Consider the following 25189-nt stretch of genomic DNA (forward strand, 5'->3'; position numbering starts at 1 on the left):
CTCAGTGTTCTGTGATGACCTAGATGGGTGGGATGGGGGTGGTGGGAGGGAGGTCCAAGAGGGAGGAGAGGACTCAGTGGTTAACAGTCTGCCTGCCAATGCAGGGGACATGGGTTCGAGCCCTGGTCTGGGAAGATCCCACATGCTGCGGAGCAGCTGGGCCCGTGTGCCACAACTATTGAGGCTGTGTGCTGCAACTACTGAAGCCTGTGCGCCTAGAGCCCATGCTCCACAACAAGAGAAGCCACTGCAATGAGAAGCCCGTGTACTGCAACAAATAATAGCCCCCGTTTGCTGCAACTAGAGAAAGCCCACGCACAGCAACGAAGACCCAATGCAGCCAAAAATAAATAAATTTATTTTAAAAAAAGAGAGAGGAGATATAGATATACGTATAGCTGATTCACTTCATTGTACAGCAGAAACTAACACAACACTGTAAAGCAATTATACTCCAATTAAAAAAAAAGAAACCAGAATTTCAGATCTGTAAGAATCTTTAAAATATGAGGTTGTTTCAAAATCTGATCTTGTTGCTGGATGCAAATACTGTTTACTAGTATTTGTTTGCATTTGCTTAGTTCTTATCACTAACTATAGTGCTTTGGCTTTTTAACTTTTGCTGAGCTTGTGTGATTATGTTGATAATGTGACTACAGAGCTAGTGTATTTGATAAGACAACCATCTTATCAACTACATGTGTGGATTCTTATTAAGTGCTTTCAAAAATAATGAGGACAGGAAGGGAAAAGAGCTCTTCTCTGACTGGTTTATTTTAATTTTACCTCTTATCCTGGCTTGTAGCTTTAGGGGACCAGTAAAGAACATCTTTGTTTTTTCCTTCTGTGTAACCAATTGAGAAATGAAATGAAAGATAAATGAATATCAGACTGTCAACTTAACTACTGAGAAAACATGGAAGATCATGGCTTTGGATCTGTAGCCAAGTGGACTTATTAATAATTCACCTATGAATTAGACATACTGTCCTTTACACTGGTACAACTGGAGACTTTTCCTATAGAGGCAGAGGCTGCCCCTATAACAGGACATGAGGAAGCATAAATTAGATTCTGCAAACCAGCGGGATTTGAGAAGGAGAGAGGAAAGGGCTCATCCAAGCAGGTTTGGCTCCAGGCTAACCAATCAGCTGAGGTGCCTTCTCTCCTGGGGAGCTGGAAGTTAAGGAATGGAGAAGAGCGAGGTTTGTTCTTATTACTTTCACTCCTATAGAGATTCTCTCCATTCCTAGGGAAATATAAAAAATGGGGCCTAAGTGTTCCTCCAACACCCTAAAAGTTCATTATATAGTTGTTTTTTTCTGATGTGGACCAGTTTTAAAGTCTTTATTGAATTTGTGACAATATTGCTTCTGTTTTATATTTTCGTTTTTTGGCCACGAGGCATGTGGGATCTTAGCTCCCCCTGACCAGGGATCGAACCCGCACCCCCTGCACTGGAAGGTGAAGTCTTAACCACTGGACCACCAGGGAAGTCCCATTATATAGTTTTTATTTTTTTAACAGACCTTTATCGGGGTATAATTGCTTCACAGTACTGTGTTAGTTTCTGTTGTACAACAAAGTGAGTCAACCATATGCATACATATATCCCCATATCCCTTCCCTCTTGAGCCTCCCTTCCACCCACCCTATCTCATGTCTCTGGGTCATTGCGAAGCACCTACCTGATGTCCCTGTGCTATGCTGCTGCTTCCCAGTAGCTATTTACATTTGGTAGTGTATACATGTCGACGCTACTCTCACTTCGCCCCAGCTTTCCCCTCCCCTCCCCCATGTCCTCAAGTCCATTCTCTATGTCTACGTATTTATTCCTGCCTTGCCACTAGGTTCATTAGTACCATTTTTTTTTCCTTTAGATTCCACATATATGTGTTATCATACGGTATTTGTTTTTCTCTTTCTGACTTGCTTCACTCTGTATGACAGACTCTAGGTCCATCCACCTCACTACAAATAACTCAATTTTGTTTCTTTTTATGGCTGAGTAATATTCCATTGTATATATGTGCCACATGTTCTTTATCCATTCATCTGTCAATGGACAGTTAGGTTGGTTACATGTCCTGGCTATTGTAAATAGTGCCACAATGAACATTGTGGTGCATGTCTCTTTTTGCATTATGGTTTTCTCAGGGTATATGCTCAGTAGTGGGATTGCTGGGTCATATGGTAGTTCTATATTTAGTTTTTTAAGAAACTTCCATACTGTTCTCCATAGTGGCTGTATCAGTTTACATTCCCACCAACAGTGGAGGAGGCTTCACTTTTCACCACACCCTTTCCACCATTTATTGTTTCTAGAGTTTTTGATAATGGCCATTGTGACTGGTGTGAGGTGATACCTCATTGTAGTCTTGATTTGCATTTCTCTAATAATTAGTGATGTTGAGCATCTTTTCATGTGCCTCTTGGCCATCTGTATGTCTTCTTTGGTGAGATGTCTATTTAGGTCTTTCACCCATTTTTTAATTGAATTGTTTGTTTTTTTGATATTGAGCTCCATGAACTGTTTATATATTTTGGAGATTAATCCTTTGTCCATTGGTTCATTTGCAAATATTTCCTCCCATTCTGAGGGTTGTCTTTTCGTCTTGTTTATGGTTACCTTTCCTGTGCAAAAGCTTTTAAGTTTCATTAGGTCCCATTTGTTTATTCTTGTTTTTATTTACATTTCTCTAGGAGGTGGGTCAAAAAAGATCTTGCTGTGATTTATGTCATAGAGTGTTCTACCTATATTTTCCTCTAAGAGTTTTATAGTGTCTGGTCTTACATTTAGGTCTTTAATCCATTTTGAGTTTATTTTTGTGTATGGTGTTGGGGAGTGTTCTAATTTCATTCTTTTACATGTAGCTGTCCAGTTTTCCTGGCACTTATTGAAGAGGCTATCTTTTCTGCACTGTTTGTTCTTGCCTCCTTTATTCATGAATTAGGTGACCATATGTGCGTGGGTTTATCTCTGGGCTGTCTATCCTTTACCATTGATCTATGTTTCTGTTTTTGTGCCAGTACCATACTGTCTTGATTACTGTGGCTTTGTAGTATAGTTTGAAATCAGGAGCTTGATTCCTCCAACTCCATTTTTCTTTGTCGGGGTCTTTTGTGTCCATATGAATTGTAAAATTTTTTGTTCTAATTCTGTGAAGAATGCCCTTGGTAGTTTGGTAGGGATTGCATTGAATCTGTAGATTGCTTTGGGTAGTATTGTCATTTTCACAATATTGATTCTTCCATTCCAAGAACATGGTGTATTTCTCCATCTGTTTATGTCATCTTTGATTTCTTTCATCATGTGTTATAGTTTTCTCAGTAAAAGTCTTTTGCCTCCTTAGGTAGGTTTATTCCTAGGTATTTTATTCTTTTTGTTGTGATGGTAAATGGGAGTGTTTCCTTAATTTATATTTTTGATTTTTTTGTTGTTAGTGTATAGGAATGCCAGAGATTTCTGTGCATTAATTTTGTATCCTGAAACCTTACCAGTTTTGTTGATTAGTTCTAGTAGTTTTCTGGTTGCATCTTTAGGACTCTCTATGTATAGTATCATATCACCTCCAAACAGTGACAGTTTTGCTTCTTCTTTCCAATTTGTATTCCTTTTATTTCTTTTTCTTCTCTGATTGCCATGGCTAGGACTTCCAAAACTATGTTGAATAAGAGTGGCGAGAGTGGACATCCTTGTCTTGTTGCTGATCTTAGTGGAACTGCTTTCAGTTTTTCACCATTGCTTATGCTGTTTGCTGTGGATTGGTCATATATGGCCTTTATTATGTTGAGGTAGGTTCCCTCTATGCCCATTTTCTGGAGAGTTTTTATCATAAATGGGTGTTGAATTTTGTCAAAAGCTTTTCTGCATCTATTGAGATGATCATACGGTTTTTATTCCTTAATTTGTTAATATGGTGTATCACATTGCTTGATTTGTATATATTGAAGAATCCTTGCATCCATGGGATAAATCCTGCTTGATCATGGTGTATGATCCTTTTATTATGTTGTTGGATTCTGTTTGCTAGTATTTTGTTCAAGATTTCTGCATCTATGTTCATCAGTGATATTGATCTATAATTTTCTTTTTTTGTGATATCTTTTTCTGGTTTTGGTATCAGGGTGATGGTGGCTTCATATAATGAATTTCGGAGTGTTCCTCTCTCTGCAATTTTTTGGAAGAGTTTGAGAAGGATGGGTGTTAGCTCTTATCTAAATGTTTGATGGAATTCGCCTTTGAAGCCATCTGGTCTTGGACTTTTGTTTGTTGGAAAATTTTTAATTATGGTTTCAATATCATTACTTGTGATAAGTCTGTTTATATTTTCTAATTCTTCCTGGTTCAGTCTTGGAAAATTGTACCTTTCCAAGAATTTGTCCATTTCTTCGTGGTTGTCCATTTTATTGGCGTATAGTTGTTTGTAGTAGTCTCTTATAATCCTTTGTATTTCTATGGTGTCAAATGTGATTTCTCCTTTTTCATTTCTAATTTTATTGATTTGTGTCCTCTCCCTTTTTTTCTTGATGAGTCTGGCTTTATCAATGTTGTTTATCTTCTCAAAGAACCAGCTTTTAGTGTTATTGATCTTTGCTATTGTTTTCTTCATTTCTATTTCGTTTATTTCTGCTCTGATCTTTATGATTTCTTTCCTTCTACTGCCTTTGGGTTTTCTTTGTTCTTCTTTCTCTAGTTGCTTTAGGTGTAGAGTGAGAGTGTTTATTTGAGATTTTTCTTGTTTCTTGAGGTGAGATTGAATTGCTATAAACTTCCCTCTTAGAACTGATTTTGCTGTGTCCCAAAGGTTTTGGGTTGTTGTGTTTTTGTTGTCATTTGTTTCTATGTATTTTTTAATTTCTTCTTTGATTTCTTCAGTGATCTCTTGGTTATTTAGTAGTGCACTGTTTAACCTCCATGTATTTATGTTTTTTACAGTTTTTTTCCTGTAATCGATTTCCAATCTTATAACGTTGTGGTCAGAAAAGATGCTGCATACGATTTCAATTTTCTTAAATTTTCAGAGGCTTGATTTGTGTCCCAAGATGGGATCTATCCTGGAGAATGTTCCATGTGCACTTGAGAAGCAAGTGTATTCTGCCACTTTTGGGTGGAATGTTCTATAAATATCAATTAAATCTATCTGGTATATTGTGTCATTTAAAGCTTGTGTTTCCTTATTTATTTTATGTTTGGATGATCTGTCCATTGGTGTAAGTGGGGTGTTAAAGTCCCCCTATTATTGTGTTACTGTCTATTTCCCCTTTCATGGTTGTTAGCATTTGCTTTATGTATTGAGGTGCTCCTATGTTGGATGCATAAAGAGTTACAATTGTTACATCTTCTTTTTTAGATTAATCTCTTGATCATTATGTAGTGTCCTTCCTTATCTCTTGTAACAGTCTTTATTTTATAGTCTATTTTATCTGATACGAGTATTGCTACTCCAGCTTTCTTTTGATTTCCATTTGCATGGAATATCTTTTTCCATCCCTTCACTTTCAGTCTTTATGTGTCCCTAGGTCTGAAGTGGGTCTCTTGTAGACAGCGTATATGGGTCTTGTTTTTGTATCCATTCAGCCAGTCTGTGTCTTTTTTGGGGGGCCTTTAATCTATTTACATTCAAGGTTATTGATATGGAAGTTCCTATTACCATTTTCTTAATTGTTTTGGGCTTGTTTTTGTGGGTCCTTTTCTTCTCTTGTGTTTCCCGCCTAGAGAAGTTTCTATAGCATTTGTTGTAAAGCTGGTTTGGTGGTGCTGAATTCTCTTAGCTTTTGCTTTTCTGAAAAGCTTTTGACTTCTCCATCGAATCTGAATGAGATCCTTGCTGGGTAGAGTAGTCTTGGTTGTAGGTTTTTCTCTTTCATCACTTTAAGTATATCCTGCCACTCCTTTCTGGCCTGCAGAGTTTATGCTGAAAAATCTGCTGATAACCTTATTGGGATTCCTTTGCATGTTATGTATTGTTTTTCCCTTGCTGCTTTTAATATTTTTTCTTTGAATTTAATTTTTCTTAGTTTGATTAATATGTGTCTTGGTGTGTTTCTCCTAGGGTTTATCCTGTATGGACTCTCTGTGCTTCCTGGACTTGGGTGACTATTTCCTTTCCCATGTTAAGGAAGTTTTCGACTATAATCTCTTCAAATATTTTCTCAGACCCTTTCTTTTTCTCTTCTTCTGGGAACCTATAAGTTGAATGTTGGTGCATTTAGTGTTGTCCCAGAGGTCTCTGAGATTGTCTTCAATTCTTTTCATTCTTTTTTCTTTATTCTGCTCCTTGGCAGTTATTTCCACCATTTTGTCTTCCAGCTCACTTATTCGTTCTTCTACCTCAGTTATTCTGTTATTGATTCCGTCTAGTGTATTTTTCATTTCAGTTATTATGTTGTTCATCTCTGTTTTATTGTCCTTTAATTCTTCTAGATCTTTGTTAAACATTCTTGTATTTTCTCAATCCGTGTCTCCATTCTATTTCAGAGATTCTAGATCATGTTTACTATCATTACTCTGAATTCCTTTTCAGGTAGATTGCCTATTTCCTCTTCATTTATTTGGTCTTGTAGGTTTTTACCTTGCCCCTTCATCTGTGACATATTGTTTTGCTCTCTCATTTTTTTTTCCTTTTTTTAATGAGTGTGATTGTGTTCCTGTCTTCCTAGTTGTTTGGCCTGTGGCTTCTAACACTGCAGTTTGTAGGCTGTTGGGTAGAGCTGGGTCTTGGTGCTAAGGTGAGGACCTCCAGGAGACCTCACTCTGATGAATATTCCCTGGGGTCTGAGGTTCTCTGTTAGTCCAGTGGTTTGGACTCAGAGCTCCCACTGCAGGAGCTTTGGCCCGACCCCTGGCTCATGAACCAAGATCCTGCAAGTTCTGCGGGATGGTAAAAAAAAGGAAGAGAAAAGGTGGGAAAGGCCTTGGCTGTGGAGGGTGGGGCCGAAGCAGGGGTGATGTTTGGGCAGTGGGTGGGCCTATGTTTAGGACCAACAGGGCTGGGAAAGGCTGTGGTGGGGTGGGGGGTGGGGCTTAAGCTCAACAGAACAGAAGGGGCTCAGGAGTGCCTCCTGCCCCTGGTCTCAGAGGGTGGGGGACCCTGCCCTGGGAGCCCAGCAGGCTTCCTGGGCTTGAGTGGGCGGGGCAAACGCCCTCCACTCCTCTCCTGCTCCTCCGGTCCTGGAGGTCCCTTTCCACCTGCCTCTGCTGATCTCCCCGGCCTCCCTCATATGCCCCCAGGGCCCATGAAGCCTGGAGGGGGCTTTGGAGGGCGGGGGACTGGCCTGGGAGGTCAGCAGGCTCCCCGTGCCCAAGTGGGAGGGGCAAATGCCCTCTGCTCCTTTCCTGCTCCTCTGGTCCTGAGGGCTCCTTCTGCCTGCCTATCCTTCTCTCCCGGCTTCCCTCCTACTCCCCCAGGACCAACCCAGCCTGGAGGGGACCTCTGAGGGCGTAGGACCCAGCCTGAGAACCGGGCAGACTTCCCCAGCCAATGTGGTAGGGGAAATGCTGGGCCCACTCCCCCCTGATCCGAGCCCCTGAGGGTCCCTCCAGGCGTGGGAACCCCTCTCCCCTCTCAGCCACCCCTCAGCGGTGCCGGTCCTGTCCAAACTCCACTTCTCCCCGCCTCAGTTCCCCCACATCCTACCATCCTCCTTGGGTGTTAGGCTCCCCGAGCAGAGTCCGGCAGGCGCCCCAGTTATGGGGAGACGTGAACTCTGCATCTTCCCACACCGCCATCTTGACTCTGCCCCCCTCTATAGTTTTTAATTAAAACTGGTAAAGAGGGGAAAACTTACCTCGAGTTGCACTGAAAATCTGCTGTAATTGTTTTCTCCATTTGGTGTCTCTGGAAGCATATACTTTTTTTTTCCAGTTTTTTTAAAAAAATTGAAGTATAATTGACTTACAGTATTATATTAGTTTCAGGTGTACAGGATAGAAATTTGATATTTTTATACGTTGTAAGAGGATTACCACGATAAGCCTAGTTGCCATATGTTGCGATACAGAATATAGTCAATAATATTGTAATGCTGTACATTATATCCCCGTGACCAATTTATTTTGTAAGTTTGGGAGTTTGTACCTCCTAATCTCCCTAACCTATTTCACTCATCCTTCCATCGTCCTCCCCATTGGAACCACCAGTTCTCTGTATCTGAGTCTGCTTCTGTTTTGTTATGTTTTTTTTAGATTCCACATGTAAGTGAGATCATAACATCTTACAGAAAAAACCGGAACGAACTTTTTTGGGCAACCCAATGTTTGTCTTTCTTGTCTGACTTATTTCACTTAGCATAATACACTCTAGGTTCATCCCTGTTGTCGCAAATGGCAAAATTTCCTCCTTTTTTATGGCTGAATAATGTGTGTGTGTGTGTGTGTGTGTGTGTGTGTGTGTGTATCTCACATTTTCTTCATCCATTAATGGACATTTAGGTTGCTTCCATGTCTTGGCTGTTGTAAATAATGCACATGAGGGAGCACATATCTTTTCAAGTTAGTGTTTATTCCTTTGAATAAATACCCGGAAGTGGAATTGTTGGATCATATAGTAGTTCTATTTTTAATTTTTTGAGGAACTTTCATACTGTTTTCCTTAGTGGCTGAACCAATTTACATTCCTACCAACAGCATGCAAGGTTGCATTTTTCCCATATCCATGCCAACACTTGTTATTTCTTTTTGATAATTGCCATTCTGACAGGTGTGAGGTGATACCTCATTGTGCAGCAATCACCTATTCTATGCTAGGCCTGAGGTAGGTACTATAGTAAGTTTTTCCTCATGAGGAATAGCCAGGTCCTCAGGAATAGATATACATACAACTACTATTGTTCTTGTTGTGCTAGCTGTCTTATTTGGGTTATCTGTGTATATGAATCTGGTGATTTATTTTGCTTAAGGAGGAAAGCCCAGGACATAAATAAATGGAATTTAGGAAGCCTTCTCTCCAAAAATGTACGATACACCACCTATATTTTCAAATAAATATGATGAACTTATTCATTCATTTATTCACCCCAAAATATTTGTGGAATATAATCTACTAGACAGAATCTAACAAGTAAATGAGGATAAAATCCAAAAAATTTTTATTTAAGCTAAAATGTTTCATTACCTATGTAGCCTTATCATGTACAAAGGAAAACTTAATTTTACTGAGGTGGTTTGTGACTGATCTTGCTTTGAGAGTCCTTATTTGTATGGTGGTGGATTTCACTTCACAGTACCTGCAAACAAATGAAGCCACAGTGTGATAAATGAGAGCTGATAGCAAGTGGTCTCAGTGCAAACACATAAGCATGATCATATTATCTCATAGGTGTTTAAGCTATTGAATATTCAGTGATGGCTAAAGTGCCTCTAATTGGGCATCTGTTCATTTTCAAGCTTATTTTTCTGTTATGCAATGTATATTTTGCTCTCTTTTATGGCATTTGGCAATGTGCTTAGACCATTAAACTAAAAGATGCCTTTTCTTTTAATTTTACATTCCTCTTGAGCTCAGCCATATAAAACCATTGAAAAATCATCTGTATTTGGGGCTGAAGAGGAAGAGAGGGCAGAATCTATTATTCAGCTGTTGAGACCTAGTTTTGTAAGGTAGAGTTGTGTTTGAAAGGTGGAATTTGCTGACGTTGTGCTCTAGAGTAGATTTGTTTGTGGTGTTTTCTTTTAAACTTTTAATCGGATCTAATTTTGCTTGTTTCACATAGGCAATACTGTAGACAAGTTCCCAGGTATGTCCCCTAAATGTATTCATGGTATCTGATCAACTAGGAAAGTTTTCACGCTAGAAACATGAAATGATGCTCAGCTTCTTACACGCTCTCTCAGAAGCAGTGAGAAATAAGTTCCTTGGGCCCCAATGGTATTTAGCTGATGCATCTACTACTTGCAGATCACTGTTATATGCCGTAAGGTACCATCTCAACTTCATGTATGAGATCTTTTTCCCCCTCTTGATAAGACTATTAAGGCCTGTACTTTAGAAAATTGCTTCTGACTGTAGGACAAGGGAGCAGAGCTCGTTTTCTTTCTTTAGTCATTTTTACATGGGAGGTCCTATGTGCTGTGTGTTGATTCCAGAGTGTGTTGTTACTGCCATTGTCTCCTTCCTTTGAGTTTCACAAGACTTGGTAATCTTGAGATTCCAGTTTTCAAAGAATTTAGCAAATGAATTCATGGCTCCTAGTGTTGGGAAACTGGTTTGTTGTGGTCCTTGATTTTAACTTTTCTTAAAGGATGGAAACTAAGCAGACTTATGTAGTATAGGTAGGAGATTTAAAGGTCACTGACAGCAGCTGTTGGTCTCCAACATATCCTAGGCAAAATTCCTATTAATTCCTCTGCTTTGGAAAAATATGGTATACCACAAGCTTCTCTTTCAGCTACTTTTCAGCTTAGGAAAGTATACTTCTGGGAGTGTCATCTTTTGTAGAAGGACAAAAAGTTATATTTGTTTTACTAAAAATGTTCAGGGTTGCTCTTCTCCCTCACAATGGACTAATTATCTCATGATATGGTGGGATTCTATATTTATGAATCCAGGGAACGTATGTTAACAGACATTTTTGATATTGTTGTATTTCTTCCTTTGTAAGTAGTTTGTAGCTTCAGTCTTGTATCCTTGCAGTTGTGTCTGTCTCCCTTTTTCCTCTTCTCCTTTCTCACGTGTCCAAACATGGCAGACATGGCCATGATGAGGTATGTGGAATCACTTGTTTGCTGTTTAAAATAAAAAGCAAACTTACTTCATTTTGTTACTGAACCAAACTTGGGTCTGCTTGCCCGCATGCAGTAAAGCCAATCTACTGACACTGGATTGTGGTGAGGGAAAGGGCAGCATTTATTGTAAAGGTGCCAATACAAGGAGGATGGGTGGCTCATGCTCTAAAACCCTAAAGTCTCCGAAGGGTTTCAGAAAAGTTTTTTTAAAGGCAAGGTGAGGGAGGGGTGTCCCAGGATATGTGATCAGCTTCTGCACAGTTCTCTGATTGATTGATGGTGATCAATCCTTAGGTGCCAGATGGTTTGGAGGCTACGTGCTCATAATCATTAAGTAATTTCTTCCTTTGGTGGTGGTTTTATTTTTAGCATGTAAAAAACTCAGGAAATATGCGTCAGATACTATTATCTTGGTACTTCAGAGAGGAGCTAAGACAGACGATATGGGGGAGGGGTCTGTCCCAGCAAGACCCCATAGGGTCCTGCTCAGTTACAGGTGGGTCCAGTTAGGGCAACTTAGATTTGGCAGGCTATGGGAAACAGGTGGACTTCTTTCTAGTCTGCTAAATTCTCAGGTATGAAATATTTTCTCCAGCTAAATATAGTCACTTCTGTCCTCTCAGCTTTCATCATTCTGTATAAATCACAAATCATTCTTTACCTCTTATTGTCTCTTGTTGATATACCCTCAAGGGTTTCAAAAGATTAAAGGTCTCAGCCTATTTTTAACCAATAAGGATCAGGATTAAGTTTGTCTTCTTTCTCAGAAGTGTTCCCAGTAGCAATATGTTTTTTCATTTTCCTGTTTAGCCAACATGGAGGAGATCTGTTTCATGTACTTTCTGTTATGCATCTTATCTTTTTTTTCTTTTCTTTTTTTTTTTTGGTTGTGCCATGCGGCATGTAGGATCTTAGTTCCCCGACCAGAGATTGAACCTGTGCCCCCTGCATTGGGAGCCCGGAGTCCTAACCACTGTACCGCCAGGGAAGTCCCTGCATCTTATCTTTATTTGAGTAAATACTTGAGTGATAGCTGTGTCTGAGTTTTTTTTTCTGTTGTATTTTGGTTGTGTTAAAGGTTTTATAAGATCAGAATGTCTAGGATTTTTTGTTTGTTTGCTTTGAACTGAACATTACCCTCAGTCATGCCCCATTGTTGGAGGAGAAGGGAGTGTGAGAGAATGGTCATGTCCCAGGTCTTGGGTGAATTCCTGGGATGAGCTACCAAGTGAGGATTCTTGGCTTCACGTAGGAAAGAATTCTAGGGCGAGCCATAGTAAATGAAAGTTTGTTTAGAGAGAGACACATTCCATAGACAGAATGTAGTCAGTCTCAGAAGGTGAGACCGGGGTCCCAGGCTGTGGGGGTGGTTAGTTTTTATGGGCTGGGTAATTACATATGCTAACGAGTGGGAGGAATATTCTAACTGTTTTGGAGAAGGGATGGAGATTTCCAGGAACTGGGCCACAGCCCACTTTTTGGCCTTTTGTGGTCAGCCTGGGAACCATCATTGTGCCTATGGGTGTGTCATTTAGCATGCTAATGTGTTACAATAAGCTAATGCATTATAATAAGGCTCAAGATCTACTGGAAGTCAAATCTGCCATCTTGGGCCTAATTAGGCGGATTAGTTTTTATTGTATCCTCAATGGCTGTGTCATTCTTTTAATGATTGTGCCCTGCCCCCTTCCCTCCTGTCTTACCATGAGCTTGCTGGGAACTTGATCTTTATTGACTCTGCCATCTCAGAAAATAAAGAATATAGGTAAAGCCAAAAAGAATAATTGGAAAAAGCTCCTGTGGAACAAAGCTGTCACAGGGCAGAATGATTCAGCAGTTGCTGGCAAGCACTATTTATTGTGAGTCCTTAGTGAATTTTTGAAAAAAATCTTTTTTTTTTTTTGACCTTTAACAAGCATTATATATTTTTAAAATTTATTTATTTATTTATTTTTGGCTGTGTTGCGCATAGGCTTTCTCTAGTTGCAGTGAGTGAGGACTACTCTTCATTGCGGTGCATGGGCTTCTCATTTTGGTGGCTTCTCTTGTTGCAGAGCGTGGGCTCTAGGCATGTGGGCTTCAGTAGTTGTGGCACGTGGGCTCAGTAGTTGTGGCTCACGGGCTCTAGAGCACAGGCTCAGTAGTTGTGGTGCACAGGCTTAGCTGCTCCACGGCATGTGGGATCTTCCCGGACTGGGGATCGAACCCATGGCCCCTGCATTGGCAGGCAGATTCTTAACCATTGCGCCACCAGGGAAGTCCCACAAGCATTATATTTCAGATACAGATACTGTGATGATATTGATAATACTTTATTTTTATGATGGAATATTTTAAGAAAAATTTGATTTTCATAGAAAATGTACATTTAATTTTATAAATAAGAGTCATTTCCTTAAATTCACAAAAACTTCCCAGAGAGGGGAGAGGGTCTGGAAATGGAGTTAATAATTAATCATGCCTACATGAGGAAGCCTCCATAAAAATCCCAGTAGTATAGAGAGATTCCAGGTTGATGAACACGTGGAGGTGCTGGGAGAGTGGTGTGCCCAGAGAGGGCATGGATGTTCTGTACTCCTTACCTTGTCCTATACATCTCTTGCATCTGATGTTCATCTGTATGCTTTATCATATCCTTTTATAATAAACTGATAAACAGTAAGTAAACTGTCTTCCTGAGTTCTGTGAGCTTCTCTAGTAAATCAATAATCATCAATTATAATCATTAATAAGTATTCTGTACATTTTCTAACGTAATTCCCATAACATTTGGATTATTTGGTAGTGTATTTTTCTTCCTTGAAACTTGGCTTTTATATTTCAGCACAAATGTTTCCACATTAATTAGTGTCATGTTTGTATTTGTCTTGTCAGTTCTAATCATTTGTTTAAACTGAGATTTCCCTATTTTAAAATCATTACTCTGTTGATAGGAGGGGATGTGTTTGAATTTCACAAATATATATGTATTTTGTATTTTTAAAACATGTGGAATATTAATTAGCCAGAAACTGTAATCTCTAGGTGGGCAGAGAATATATCTCTTATTCACCATTGGAGTCTTTGATGCCTCACACAGTGATTAATAAATATTTGTCTAATGAATGAGTTATAGTCTAGCCTCTCAGAATATTTTCCCATCAAGAGTTTTCACCCAGACAGTTTTCATTCCTTTAAGCCACAACTGATCATCTCTAATAATGTAATTAATAAATACGCTATTATTTTTTCTTATGTGTGGACCTTAGTGTCTATTCAGAAAATTGAAGCCTATATATAATGGCTTAAAAATGGGCCACAGTGGGGTTTTCTCCCCTTTTCCTAACATTTTATTATGAAAATGTTCACACCGAAAAGTTAGTATTATACAGTAAATCCCTATATACTCACCACCTGATGCTACAGTTAACATTTTAATATGCTTGCTTTATTAAATATCTGTTCATCTAACCACCCTCTGTCTGTCAGTCCATCTTTTATTTATACGTTTCAGGGAAGTTTCATTTCACACCCAAAACTTCAGAATTTATCTACAGTGTTTATAAAATAGAATGCTTTTGGAGTATGACTATTTGAAATTATATGTCATCATTTGGAACAGATAATTGTTTGGAAAATTAAATTCTATCATCTTACTTTATTTTCCATACTTAGATTGGAATGGCAGATGAGAAGGGGAAAAAACCAGCTTAGATCTGTATAATTTTGTATAGTTTACAAAGAATTTTCATGTGTATTATCTAATTTGATCCAATATTATTATTAATAATAGTAGGTAACAGTTACTGAATGCTTTCTTTGATGCCAGGTACTGTGCCAAGTTTACCTTTAATGAAGGTACTATGCTAAATTATATTATCCCACTGATATTTGGTTGTCATATTTATTTTTCAGATGGATTGATTTGTTCATTTAAATATTTTTTAGCCCTGTCACACGCCTTTTTAAAATTCACATTTGTTAGCTGCTGCTACGTTTAGACTGAAGTCATCAGTGTTTGGGTTCCTGAGCACAAAAACATTTTCTCGGCTGTTGTACCTTTATATGTTGCTATTTATAATATTTGATCATAATTTAGGAAGAATTGCTGAAAATCCTCCTGTGTTCTTTGTTTATCTCTTGTAAATCAGTCTCTAAAATCCAAAATGTTGCATGACTTTAAAGACAAATGGATTATATGAGAATCTGCATCTAATAGTTACTTCCCCTTATATTATGAATTATTAATATTTCTATGAATAATAATAGTGTTTTTTGTATTTATGTTGTACCAGATACTGTAATTTATATCCACTTAACAATCCTGTAAGAGTTGAGGAAACTGGACACAGAAGGGTTAAATGACTTGTCCTGAATCATATGGCCAGTAAATGAAAAATCCAGGATATGAATGTTTCAGCTCCTCAGTCCTTGTGTTTGACCACTACCCTAGTGTTTTGCATAGTATATGTGTGTTCCTCAGACCATCCGCATCATAATTTCCTTAGAAATTATGTTAGAATTATGTTAGAAGTGCAGATTCCTGAGCCTCATGATACATCTACTAGTCTCTCTGTGGATTAAATATGTTTTTTAGTCATTCAGTTGATTCTTATGTACACTAAAGTTTGAGAACCTCTGTGCTATGCCATCCTATAAGCATTACCATGTTTTAATCTCTATTAGCCTAGAAGGATAGCCAGAATCATTCTTATTCTTGGAGTACATGACATTTTGGATTGATCTTTATGCTTTTGTCTTTACTTCAAGATTGTCATGGATTTTAAGCACCCAGGTGGTGTCACAGTGCCTGTTATGCTGCCTTGTAGGAGTTTGCTGGTGATGACAGGAGAATCTAGATACCTTTGGACCCATGGGTATGTACTGAAATGACCTTGATGACAGGATACCTTTTGCTTTGTGGGAGTTCTCATTCTTTTCTTCCTGAGCCACCAGAACCATGCTCCAGGCTTGCACATTGAGGCTTCTGGGTTTAAAACCCCAGGGACATCTATGGCTTTTTTAAAACTTTTTATTTAAAAAATTCAAATTTAAAGAAAAGTTGTAAGTGTAGTATGGTTAATTCCCTTCACCTTTCACATAGATTTACAAATTGTGAATATTTTGCTATGCGTTTTCTCTCTCACATGTTATCATTATTATTATTTTTGCTGAATCATTTGAGAGTAAGTTGCAGCCATCATGACTCTTTACCCTTACATGCTTCATTGCATATTTTTATTTTTAAATTTTTTTAATTTATAAAATTTTTTTTAATTTATTTTTTTTTAGAAGGTGTTGGGGGTAGGAGTTTATTAATTTTATTTATTTATTTTTGCTGTGTTGGGTCTTCATTTCTGTGCGAGGGCTTTCTCTAGTTGTGGCAAGCAGGGGCCACTCTTCATCGTGGTGCACGGGCCTCTCACTATCGCGGCCTCTCTTGTTGCAGAGCGCAGGCTCAGTAGTTGTGGCTCACAGGCCTAGTTGCTCCACGGCATGTGGGATCTTCCCAGACCAGGGCTCGAACCCGTGTCCCCTGCATTAGCAGGCAGATTCTCAACCACTGCGCCACCAGGGAAGCCCATTCATTGCATATTTTTAAAGAGCAAGGACATTGTCTGTATCAGGGGTTGGCAAACAATGGCTCGTGAGTCAAATTCAGCCCTTATTTTTACAAAGCTCTTGAGCTAAAACTGGTTTTACATTTTTAAGGGGTTGTAAAGAACAAAACCAAAAAAGAATATGTGGTAGAGACTATATGTGGCTCTCTGTGCCTGTAATATTTACTATCTGGCCCTGTTATAGAAAAAGTTTGCCAGCCCCTGTTTTATGAAACTGCAGTGTAAGCCTCAAATTCAGGAAATTCAACATTGTAAAATACTCTTATCATACTCTTATACAATCCATCATGAAATTGTGCTAGTTGTACTTTATAGTATTGTCAAAGAAAAACCAGACCCTGACAGTAGTTAAAGCAGCAAAACCAGATTTTACTCAGGAACTATTGCAACAGGGGAAAAGAGACCTCAGTATAGGAGTGGGCTCAATTTCAATACAAAAAGGAGAAATGGAGTTTTATAGGCAAGGAGCCTGGGATTGGGAATGGGGCAGTGTGGGTGGATAGAAAACTAAGAGGAAACATCAGTGGTAAGGGGGATTCTGGCTAAACCAACCATAGGATTCTTGCTGAAGGCAGGCCAGGACGATCAGACATCACCTGGGGGAAAGATGCAGGAAGGAATTTGGTCAGATACCAAGGATGATCAGATATCGAGGGTGGGGGATTCGGGCTAAACTGACTTAGCAGAATTCTTGCTAAAATGGGGCTAGATCTAGAACATACCCAAGGATAGGGCCTATTTGGGCTCAGAGGAACCTGAGTAAAGTTTGGTCACGGAGAGAATCTGTCAGTACCTCTTGGTAAGTTTTCCCTCTGATCTAGGATTTGGCCCATTAACCTGCATTACACTTAGTTGTCAATTCTCTTTAGTCTTCTTTAATTTGAAACAATTCCTCAACTTTTCTTTGTCTTTCATGACATTTATGCTTTTAAGAAGGCCAGTTGTTTTACAGAATGACCCTAAATTTGAGTTTGTTCGATTGAATCTAATCTGAAAGAAATGGGTTATTCACTTTTGGCAGGAATGAATCCTTAGCCTTTTGAGGTGGAAGCATCACACTGCTAAAATTTACATATATTGTCATGTCACTTAAAATACTTCTGAGCTCTGTACTTATTAATACTGCCCTGGTTGGAGATTTTAGCTGATGCATTTTTATAAAAATTCAAGGAAGGGGCTTCCCTGGTGGCGCAGTGGTTGAGAATCCGCCTGCCGATGCAGGGGACACGGGTTCGTGCCCTGGACCAGGAAGATCCCACGTGCCGCGGAGCAGCTGGGCCCGTGAGCCATGCCCGCTGGGCCTGAGCGTCCGGAGCCTGTGCTCCTTAACGGAAGAGGCCACAGCAGTGAGAGGCCCGTGTACCACAAAAAAAAATTCAAGGAAGTGAACATGTAAATGAATTTGTAACCTGTCTTAAATGAGCCATAAAAACAGATGGCCTGATTTTGTGCACTAAGGATTAAATTTACCTGATTTCTTTTTCACAGCCATTTAAAATATTTTTAACTTTCAGTAATTGAAAATGGTGATGTGATCTAGTGGTGTTTAAAGTATTCCTGTAATTTTGAGAATATTCACATTTTCTTTTGTTTTAGGTTCAAGGATTTTTACTATTGGTACCATTTAAACTTAAGAGTAATAGCAGTACAACAAATACAAAATAAGAAATTACTTTCTATAGGCCTATGTTATGAAAATATTTTAATTTGTTCTGGGTAATAGTATAGATTACTTCTCCTAAACATCATCTTCATCAGATTATTTTCTTGTTAAATGTTAGGAGTAGGATCTCTGGAAGATTGACTTGCAGGTTAATATTTATTTTTAAACCTTTCTCTAGAATGAAAATTTTCTATAATAATTTCAGGGGAAAAAGAACCTTCAGTATTATTTTTAAAGGCTTCCACTGATACCCGTTATCTGTAATGTGATTTGTGTGTGTGTGTGTGTGTGTGTGTGTCAAGAAGAGAGAGAGAAGGAGGGAGGGAAGGGAAGGGAAGACACACAGAAACAGGAACAGAGAGACTGACCAAACAAATGGTGTATCAACTACTGACGGGTTCCTTGGAATCTGGATGGAAGGGAAGATAAATTGAAAAAGCACATTTAGTGCACTTAAAAATACATATAAACTATAGAAATAAACCTTGATTAAAAACAGTTTGATCTCTGTGCTAAAAAAGCACTAGAAAGCACTACTGAAGAAGGTTGTTGATTAACGCGGCCAATTCCAAATACTTTTAAATTGATATATAGTTTACTATTCTAGCCAGCAGGCCCTAAATCAAATATGGCAAACTGGCAACACATGGGTCAAATATAGCAGTCAGGCTGTTTGGCTGGTGTGGTAGTGCTCAATGTTGTGGCATTTTAAAAAATTGGTTACACGTGAAAATTAGGAGCTTTTACACAAGAATCTGAATTTTCAGCTTCTTTTGAAAATTGAGAAGATCTGAAACCACAGTATCTTTTGGCAGCAGTAGCTGAGACTATCAATGGCTTTCTATAGGTGAGACCTACATTTTCAGATTCTCTAGAGTTCCTACCACTTTCTATGACTCCCTGAACTACGGCTGAGTATCAGTTGTCATTTATCATTGTGCTTGTACTGTTGTTTTTATCTTAAAACAGAGTTAAGTGAAAATTAAATATTTCTTAAACTCATGTCTGTTTTAAAAGTGGGGAAAAAAGGTAGAATGAGCAGGAACATGTGTTTTAAGAAAAATGGAAGAGAACACTGTTTTTTTAAATGAAGACAATTCCTATGTTTTTAATGGCAAACAATATATTTCTAAACAAATCTACCTGCTTCACTCATTTATGTTAGTTGACTAGCCTTGGGTTGCATTAGTTCACGAGTTTGTGTGAGCTCTCCTTTTAAATTATTTTTGGAGCATTTTCTTTGTGCCAGGCATTGTCTAAAAGCTTTACATATATTAACTGATTTAACTCATATCGTCACAGTGGAAAGTTTTTTTCGTGGTTTTGTCCCCATTTTTAAAGGAAATTGGAGCATAACTTGTACAAAGTTACAAAACCATTAAAGGGCAGACACAAGACCAGAAAGCCAGGGAGTCTGGCTTCAGGATCTGTGCTCTTAACCATACTGTTATAGCTAAATTTGTTTGCTCCCTTTCATCTGAATTTATACAGTGCCTTGTAGCCTTCAGACTTTTGTCAACTCTTAATGCAATAAATTTCCTTCTCCCTTCCATTCACTTGTTTTTAACATGTAGCTCAACTTTTATTTCCCTTATAATGTATAAAGATTTTTCTGACTGCAGTAGCCTGAAATAATTTCTCTCTTAACTCCTAAAGACTGTATTGTCTCCTACTGGCTTGTGATGTCTTTTCTATTGTATTGAACTGTTATTTAAATCTATAAAAATGTTTTTATCTTTTTTTTTTTTTTTTTTTTTTTGCGGTACGCGGACATCTCACTGTTGTGGCCTCTCCCGTTGTGGAGCACAGGCTCCGGACGCGCAGGCTCAGTGGCCATGGCTCACGGGCCTAGCCACTCCGCGGCATGTGGGATCTTCCCAGACCGGGGCACGAACCCACGTCCCTTGCATCTGCAGGCAGACTCTCAACCACTGCGCCACCAGGGAAGCCCTGTTTTTATCTTTTTATTTAATATTTTCCCAACTAGATTATAATTTAAGTACAGGGGGAAAAAAGATGTTCAGAGACATGTAAAGAATTAATTATTTTTAACATATGGATTACCTCTTCCTAAAAATCTGAGATTGGTACCCAAAGCAGTAAGTACTGCTTGACCTTTGCCTAAGATTTAACTCTAGGCAAGTGAAGTCATTGACTTCAGAGAGCCATTATAGAGAGAACTACTTAGTACCCAAGAGAGAATTGCTAATAAGAGTTTCAAGATATTCATTGTTCTAAAATATCTTGACTTTTGTTCAACACCATAGTTTTAATCATTTTCAGCTATTAGAGTAACAATCATATAATTTCAGGCATTTTTCGCTTGCTTTTACTTCTAAAAAATTGCTTTTAGCATGAGCTCTTTTAAAAGAGCCATTCTCCCAACTCGTTTTATGAGACTGGCATTACCCTGACACCAAAATTTGTTAAGGACATTACAACAAAATAGAATTACAGACCAGTATCTCTCAGAGATGGTAGAAGTCCTTGACAAAATATTAGAAAATCCAATCCTGCAATATATAAAAAAGAAAACACATCAAGACTAAGTGGAGTTTATCCCAGGATTGTAAGATAGGTTTAACATTTGGAAACCGAACATTAAAAGAACAAAAGAGAAAAAGTATATAATCATGTCATCTTGATTGATGCAGAAAATGTATTTGACAGAATTCAGCATCCACTCATGATAAAAACTTGGCAAACCAGGATAAGAAGGAAACTTCTTCAGTCTGATAAAGGGCATCAATGAAAAACCCACAGGCAACATCATATTTAGTGATAAAATATTGAATGCTTTTTCCTAAGATATTGAACATGGCAGGGATTTCTGCTCTCATCACTTCTATTTAATATTGTATTGAATGTCTTAGTATAATAATCCAAGAGAAAGAAGTGAAAATCATATGTATTTGAAAGGAAGAAGTAAAACTCTTTATGATTGTAGATGTAGAAAATCCTAGGAAATCTACAAAGTACTAGAATTAATAACTAAATATAGCATACAAGTTTGTAGCATACAGGGTCAATAATCAAAAATTAATTTTGGGCTTCCCTGGTGGCGCAGTGGTTGAGAGTCCGCCTGCCGATTCAGGGGACACGGGTTCGTGCCCCGGTCCGGGAAGATCCCACATGCTGCGGAGCGGCTAGGCCCATGAGCCATGGCCGCTGAGCCTGCACGTCCAGAGCCTGTGCTCTGCAGCGGAAGAGGCCACAACAGTGAGAGGCCTGCGTACAGCAAAAAAAAAAAAAAAAAATTAATTTTGGGGGAAAGAAATAAAATCCATTTTAAAATAGTATCAAGACCATGTTACCAAAACAAACTTGGGTTCACTTGCCCACACGCAGTAAAAGCCAGTCTACTGACATCAGGTTGTGGGTGAAGGAAAGTGGAGCATTTATTGTTGGGCACTGTACAACGAATCCGGACAGCTAGTGCTCAAAAAGCCCAAACTCCTCAATGGGTTTCAGCAAAGTTTTGTTTTGTTTTTTTCAGTATGCGGGCCTCTCACTGTTGTGGCCTCTCCCGTTGCGGAGCACAGGCTCTGGATGTGCAGGCTGAGAGGCCATGGCTCACGGGCCTAGCCACTCCATGGCATGTGGGATCCTCCTGGACCAGGGCACGAACCCGTGTCCCCTGCATCAGCAGGCGGACTCTCAACCACTGCGCCACCAGGGAAACCCCAGCAAAGTATTTTTAAAGGCAGGGTGAGGGAGGGGTATCCCAGGGTATGTGATTAGCCTGTGCACAGTTCTCTGATTGGTTGATGTTGAAGTAACAGGGTGGTGTTACAGGGGTTAATATTATCAATCCTTAGGTGCCAGTAGGTCATGGGTGCTCATGGTCATCAAGTAGTTAATTTCTTTCATTTAGTAGGGGTTTTAGCATCTGTAAAACAATTCAGGAAATGTGCATCAGATACTATTATCTAGGTACTTCAGAGAGGAGCTAAAAGCAGAGGATGTGGGGGAGGGATCTGTCTGGGGAAGACCACATAAGGTCCTGCTCGGTTACAACCTGTAAAATACTTCTTTTCCAATACTCTGAATTAATTAGTTTCAAAAATAAACAGTTTCAGAAGCTGTCAGCCTGGAAATTCTGATTTTTTAATTAAGATTTTATTTATATATAACACTGTATTAGTTCCAGATGTACAGCATACTGATTCGCTCTATGTATATATTGCAAAACGGTCAACACAATAAGTCTAGTTAACATCCATCACCACACAGTTACAAATTTGTTTTTCTTTTATTGGGAACTTTTATGATATACTCTCTTAGCAACTATCAAATATACAATACAGTATTATTAACTATCGACACCGTTATAGCACCCGGACTTATTTACTTTATTACAGGAAGTTTATACCTTTTGACCACATTTACCATTTCACACACCTTCCCCCACCCCACTTCACCCCACCCCACCCACCTCACAAACCACCAATCTGTTTTCTGTATGTATAAGTTTGTTTTATTTTTGTTTTACATTCCACATGTAAGTGAGATCATATGATATTTGCTTTCTTTCTCTGACTTATTTCACTTAGCATAATGCCCAGTTGTTTCCATGTCTTGGCTATTGTAAATAATGCTGCAATGAACATAGGGGGTACAGATATCTTTTTTTTTTATTTTGCGGTATGTGGGCTTCTCACTGTTGTGGCCTCTCACATTGCGGAGCACAGGCTCCGGACGCGCAGGCCCAGCGGCCACGGCCCACAGGCCCAGCCACTCCGCGGCATGTGGGATCCTCCCGGACCAGGGCATGAACCTGCGTCCCCTGCATTGGCAGGTGGACCCCCAACCACTGCACCACCAGGGAAGCCCCCAGGTATCTTTTTAAGTTAGTCTTTTTGTTTCCTTCAGATAAATACCCAGAAGTGGAATTGCTTTGTTATATGGTAGTTATATTAAAATTTTTTGAGGAATCTCCATACTGTTCCATAAGGGTTGCACCAATTTATATAACCACCAACAGTGTACAGGATTGTCTTTTCTACACATCCTTGCCAACACTTGTTATTTTTGTATTTTTGATAATAGCCATTCTTTTTTTTCACAATTTTTTTAACATCTTTATTGGAGTATAATTGCTTTACATTGTTGTGTTAGTTGCTGCTGTATAACAAAGTGAATCATCCCCATATCCCCTCCCTCTTGTGTCTCCCTCCCACCCTCCCTATCCCACCCTTCTAGGTGGTCACAAAGCACGAGCTGATCTCCCTGTGCTATGCAGCTGCTTCCCACTAGCTATCTGTTTTACATTTGGTAGTGTATATATGTCAATGCCTTTCTCTCACTTAGTCTCAGCTTACCCTTCCCCCTCCCTGTGTCCTCAAGTCGATTCTCTACGTCAGCATCTTTATTCCTGTCCTGCCCCTGGTTCTTGAAAACCATTTTTTTTTTTAGATTCTATATATATATGTGTTAGCATATGGTATTTGTTTTTCTCTTTCTGACTTACTTCACTCTGTATGACAGACTCTAGGTCCATCCACCTCACTACAATAACTCAATTTTGTTTCTTTTTATGGCTGAGTAATATTCCATTGTATGTACGTGCCACATCTTCTTTATCCATTCATCTGTCAATGGACACTTAGGTTGCTTCCTTGTCCTGGCTGATAATAGCCATTCTAATAGGTATAAGCTGGTAATCTCATTCTGGCTTTGATTTGCATTTCACTGATTAGTGATGTTGAGCACCTTTTCATGTACCCATTAGCCATCTGTATGTTTTCTTTGGAAAAATATCTATTCAGATCTTCTGCCTATTATTGAGTTCTTGATCTTTTTTTTTTTGCAGTGTCACATAGATTAAACTGTAGTCAGTTGTTTTCTATTTTCCCTTTAATTTACACTAGAATTCTATAGATAATAAATTTCATCTTAACTTGATCATATTTTTATCATGTTTGCTTTTTTTTTAAACCAGGTTTATCTTTTAGCCTTCCTACTAGTTTTGTAAGTGGTTGATCTACTACATTTACTATATATTTGCCTTTACCAATGAGATTTTACCTTTCACAGTTTTCATATTTCTTATGGTCTTTTCTGCTTAGAAAAGTCCCTTTAGCCTTTCTTGCAAAGCTGCCTTGGTGATGCTAAACTCTTTTAGCTTTTGCTTGTCTGTAAAACTTTTTAACTCTCCTTCAAGTCTGAATGAAAGCTTTGCTGAGTAGAGTATTCTTGGTTGTAGATTTTTCCCTTTCATCATTTTAAATATATTGTGTCACTCCCTTCTGGCCTGCAGAGTTTCTGCTGAATAGTCAGCTTATAACCTTATGGGAGTTCCCTTGTATGTAACGTGTTGCTTTCCCCTTGCTGCTTTTAATATTCTCTCTTTATCATTATTTTTTGCCATTTTAATTACAGTGTATCTGGATGTGGTCCTCTTTAGGTTGCTCCTGTTTGGGACTCTCTGTGCTTCCTGCACCGGGATGTCTGTTTCTTTTCCCAGGATAGGGACGTTTTCAGCTCTTGTGTCTTCAAATATGTTCTCTGCCCCTTTCTGTCTCTCTTCTCCTTCTGGGACCCCTATAGTGTGAATATTAGTGCAATTGATGTGTCTCAGAGGTCTCTTAAACTGTCCTCATTTCTTTTTTTTTTTAACATCTTTATTGGGGTATAATTGCTTTACAATGGTGTGTTAGTTTCTGCTTTATAACAAAGTGAATCAGGTATACGTATACACATGTTCCCATATCTCTTCCCTCTTGCATCTACCTCCCTCCCACCCTCCCTATCCCACCCCTCCAGGCAGTCACAAAGCACCAAGCTGATCTCCCTGTGCTATGCGGCTGCTTCCCACTAGCTATCTACCTTAAGTTTGTTAGTGTATATATGTCCATGCCACTCTCTCGCTTTGTCACAGCTCACCCTTCCCTCTCCCCATATCCTAAGGTCCGTACTCTAGTAGGTCTGTGTGTTTATTCCTGTCTTACCCCTAGGTTCTTCATGACATTTTTTTTTCTTAAATTCCATATATATGTGTTAGCATACAGTATTTGTCTTTCTCTTTCTGAATTACTTCACTCTGTATGACAGACTCTAGGTCTATCCACCTCATTACAAATAGCTCAATTTCGTTCCTTTTTATGGCTGAGTAATATTCCATTGTATATATGTGCCACATCTTCTTTATCCATTCATCCGATGATGGGCACTTAGGTTGTTTCCATATCCGGGCTATTG

The 25189-nt window shown here is 38.9% G+C and overlaps 1 protein-coding gene across 4 annotated transcripts in view; it reads left to right on the top strand.

Moving 5' to 3' along the window:
• The window catches only part of ALKBH8 (alkB homolog 8, tRNA methyltransferase), a 74657-nt gene that overhangs the window by 19340 nt on the left and 30128 nt on the right, over positions 1 to 25189 (top strand). For all 4 annotated transcript variants that reach the window (XM_027082415.1, XM_027082418.1, XM_027082417.1 and 1 more), the window contains one exon: positions 15476 to 15582. In XM_027082415.1, coding sequence (XP_026938216.1) covers positions 15476 to 15582 — 107 coding nt within the window. The remainder of the gene's footprint in view (positions 1 to 15475; positions 15583 to 25189) is intronic.

The sequence above is a fragment of the Aethalodelphis obliquidens genome, unplaced genomic scaffold, assembly GCF_003676395.1.
Source record: "Aethalodelphis obliquidens isolate GAN/ISIS:26980383/991018 unplaced genomic scaffold, ASM367639v1 scaffold46, whole genome shotgun sequence".
Classification (NCBI taxonomy): Eukaryota; Metazoa; Chordata; class Mammalia; order Artiodactyla; family Delphinidae; genus Aethalodelphis; species Aethalodelphis obliquidens.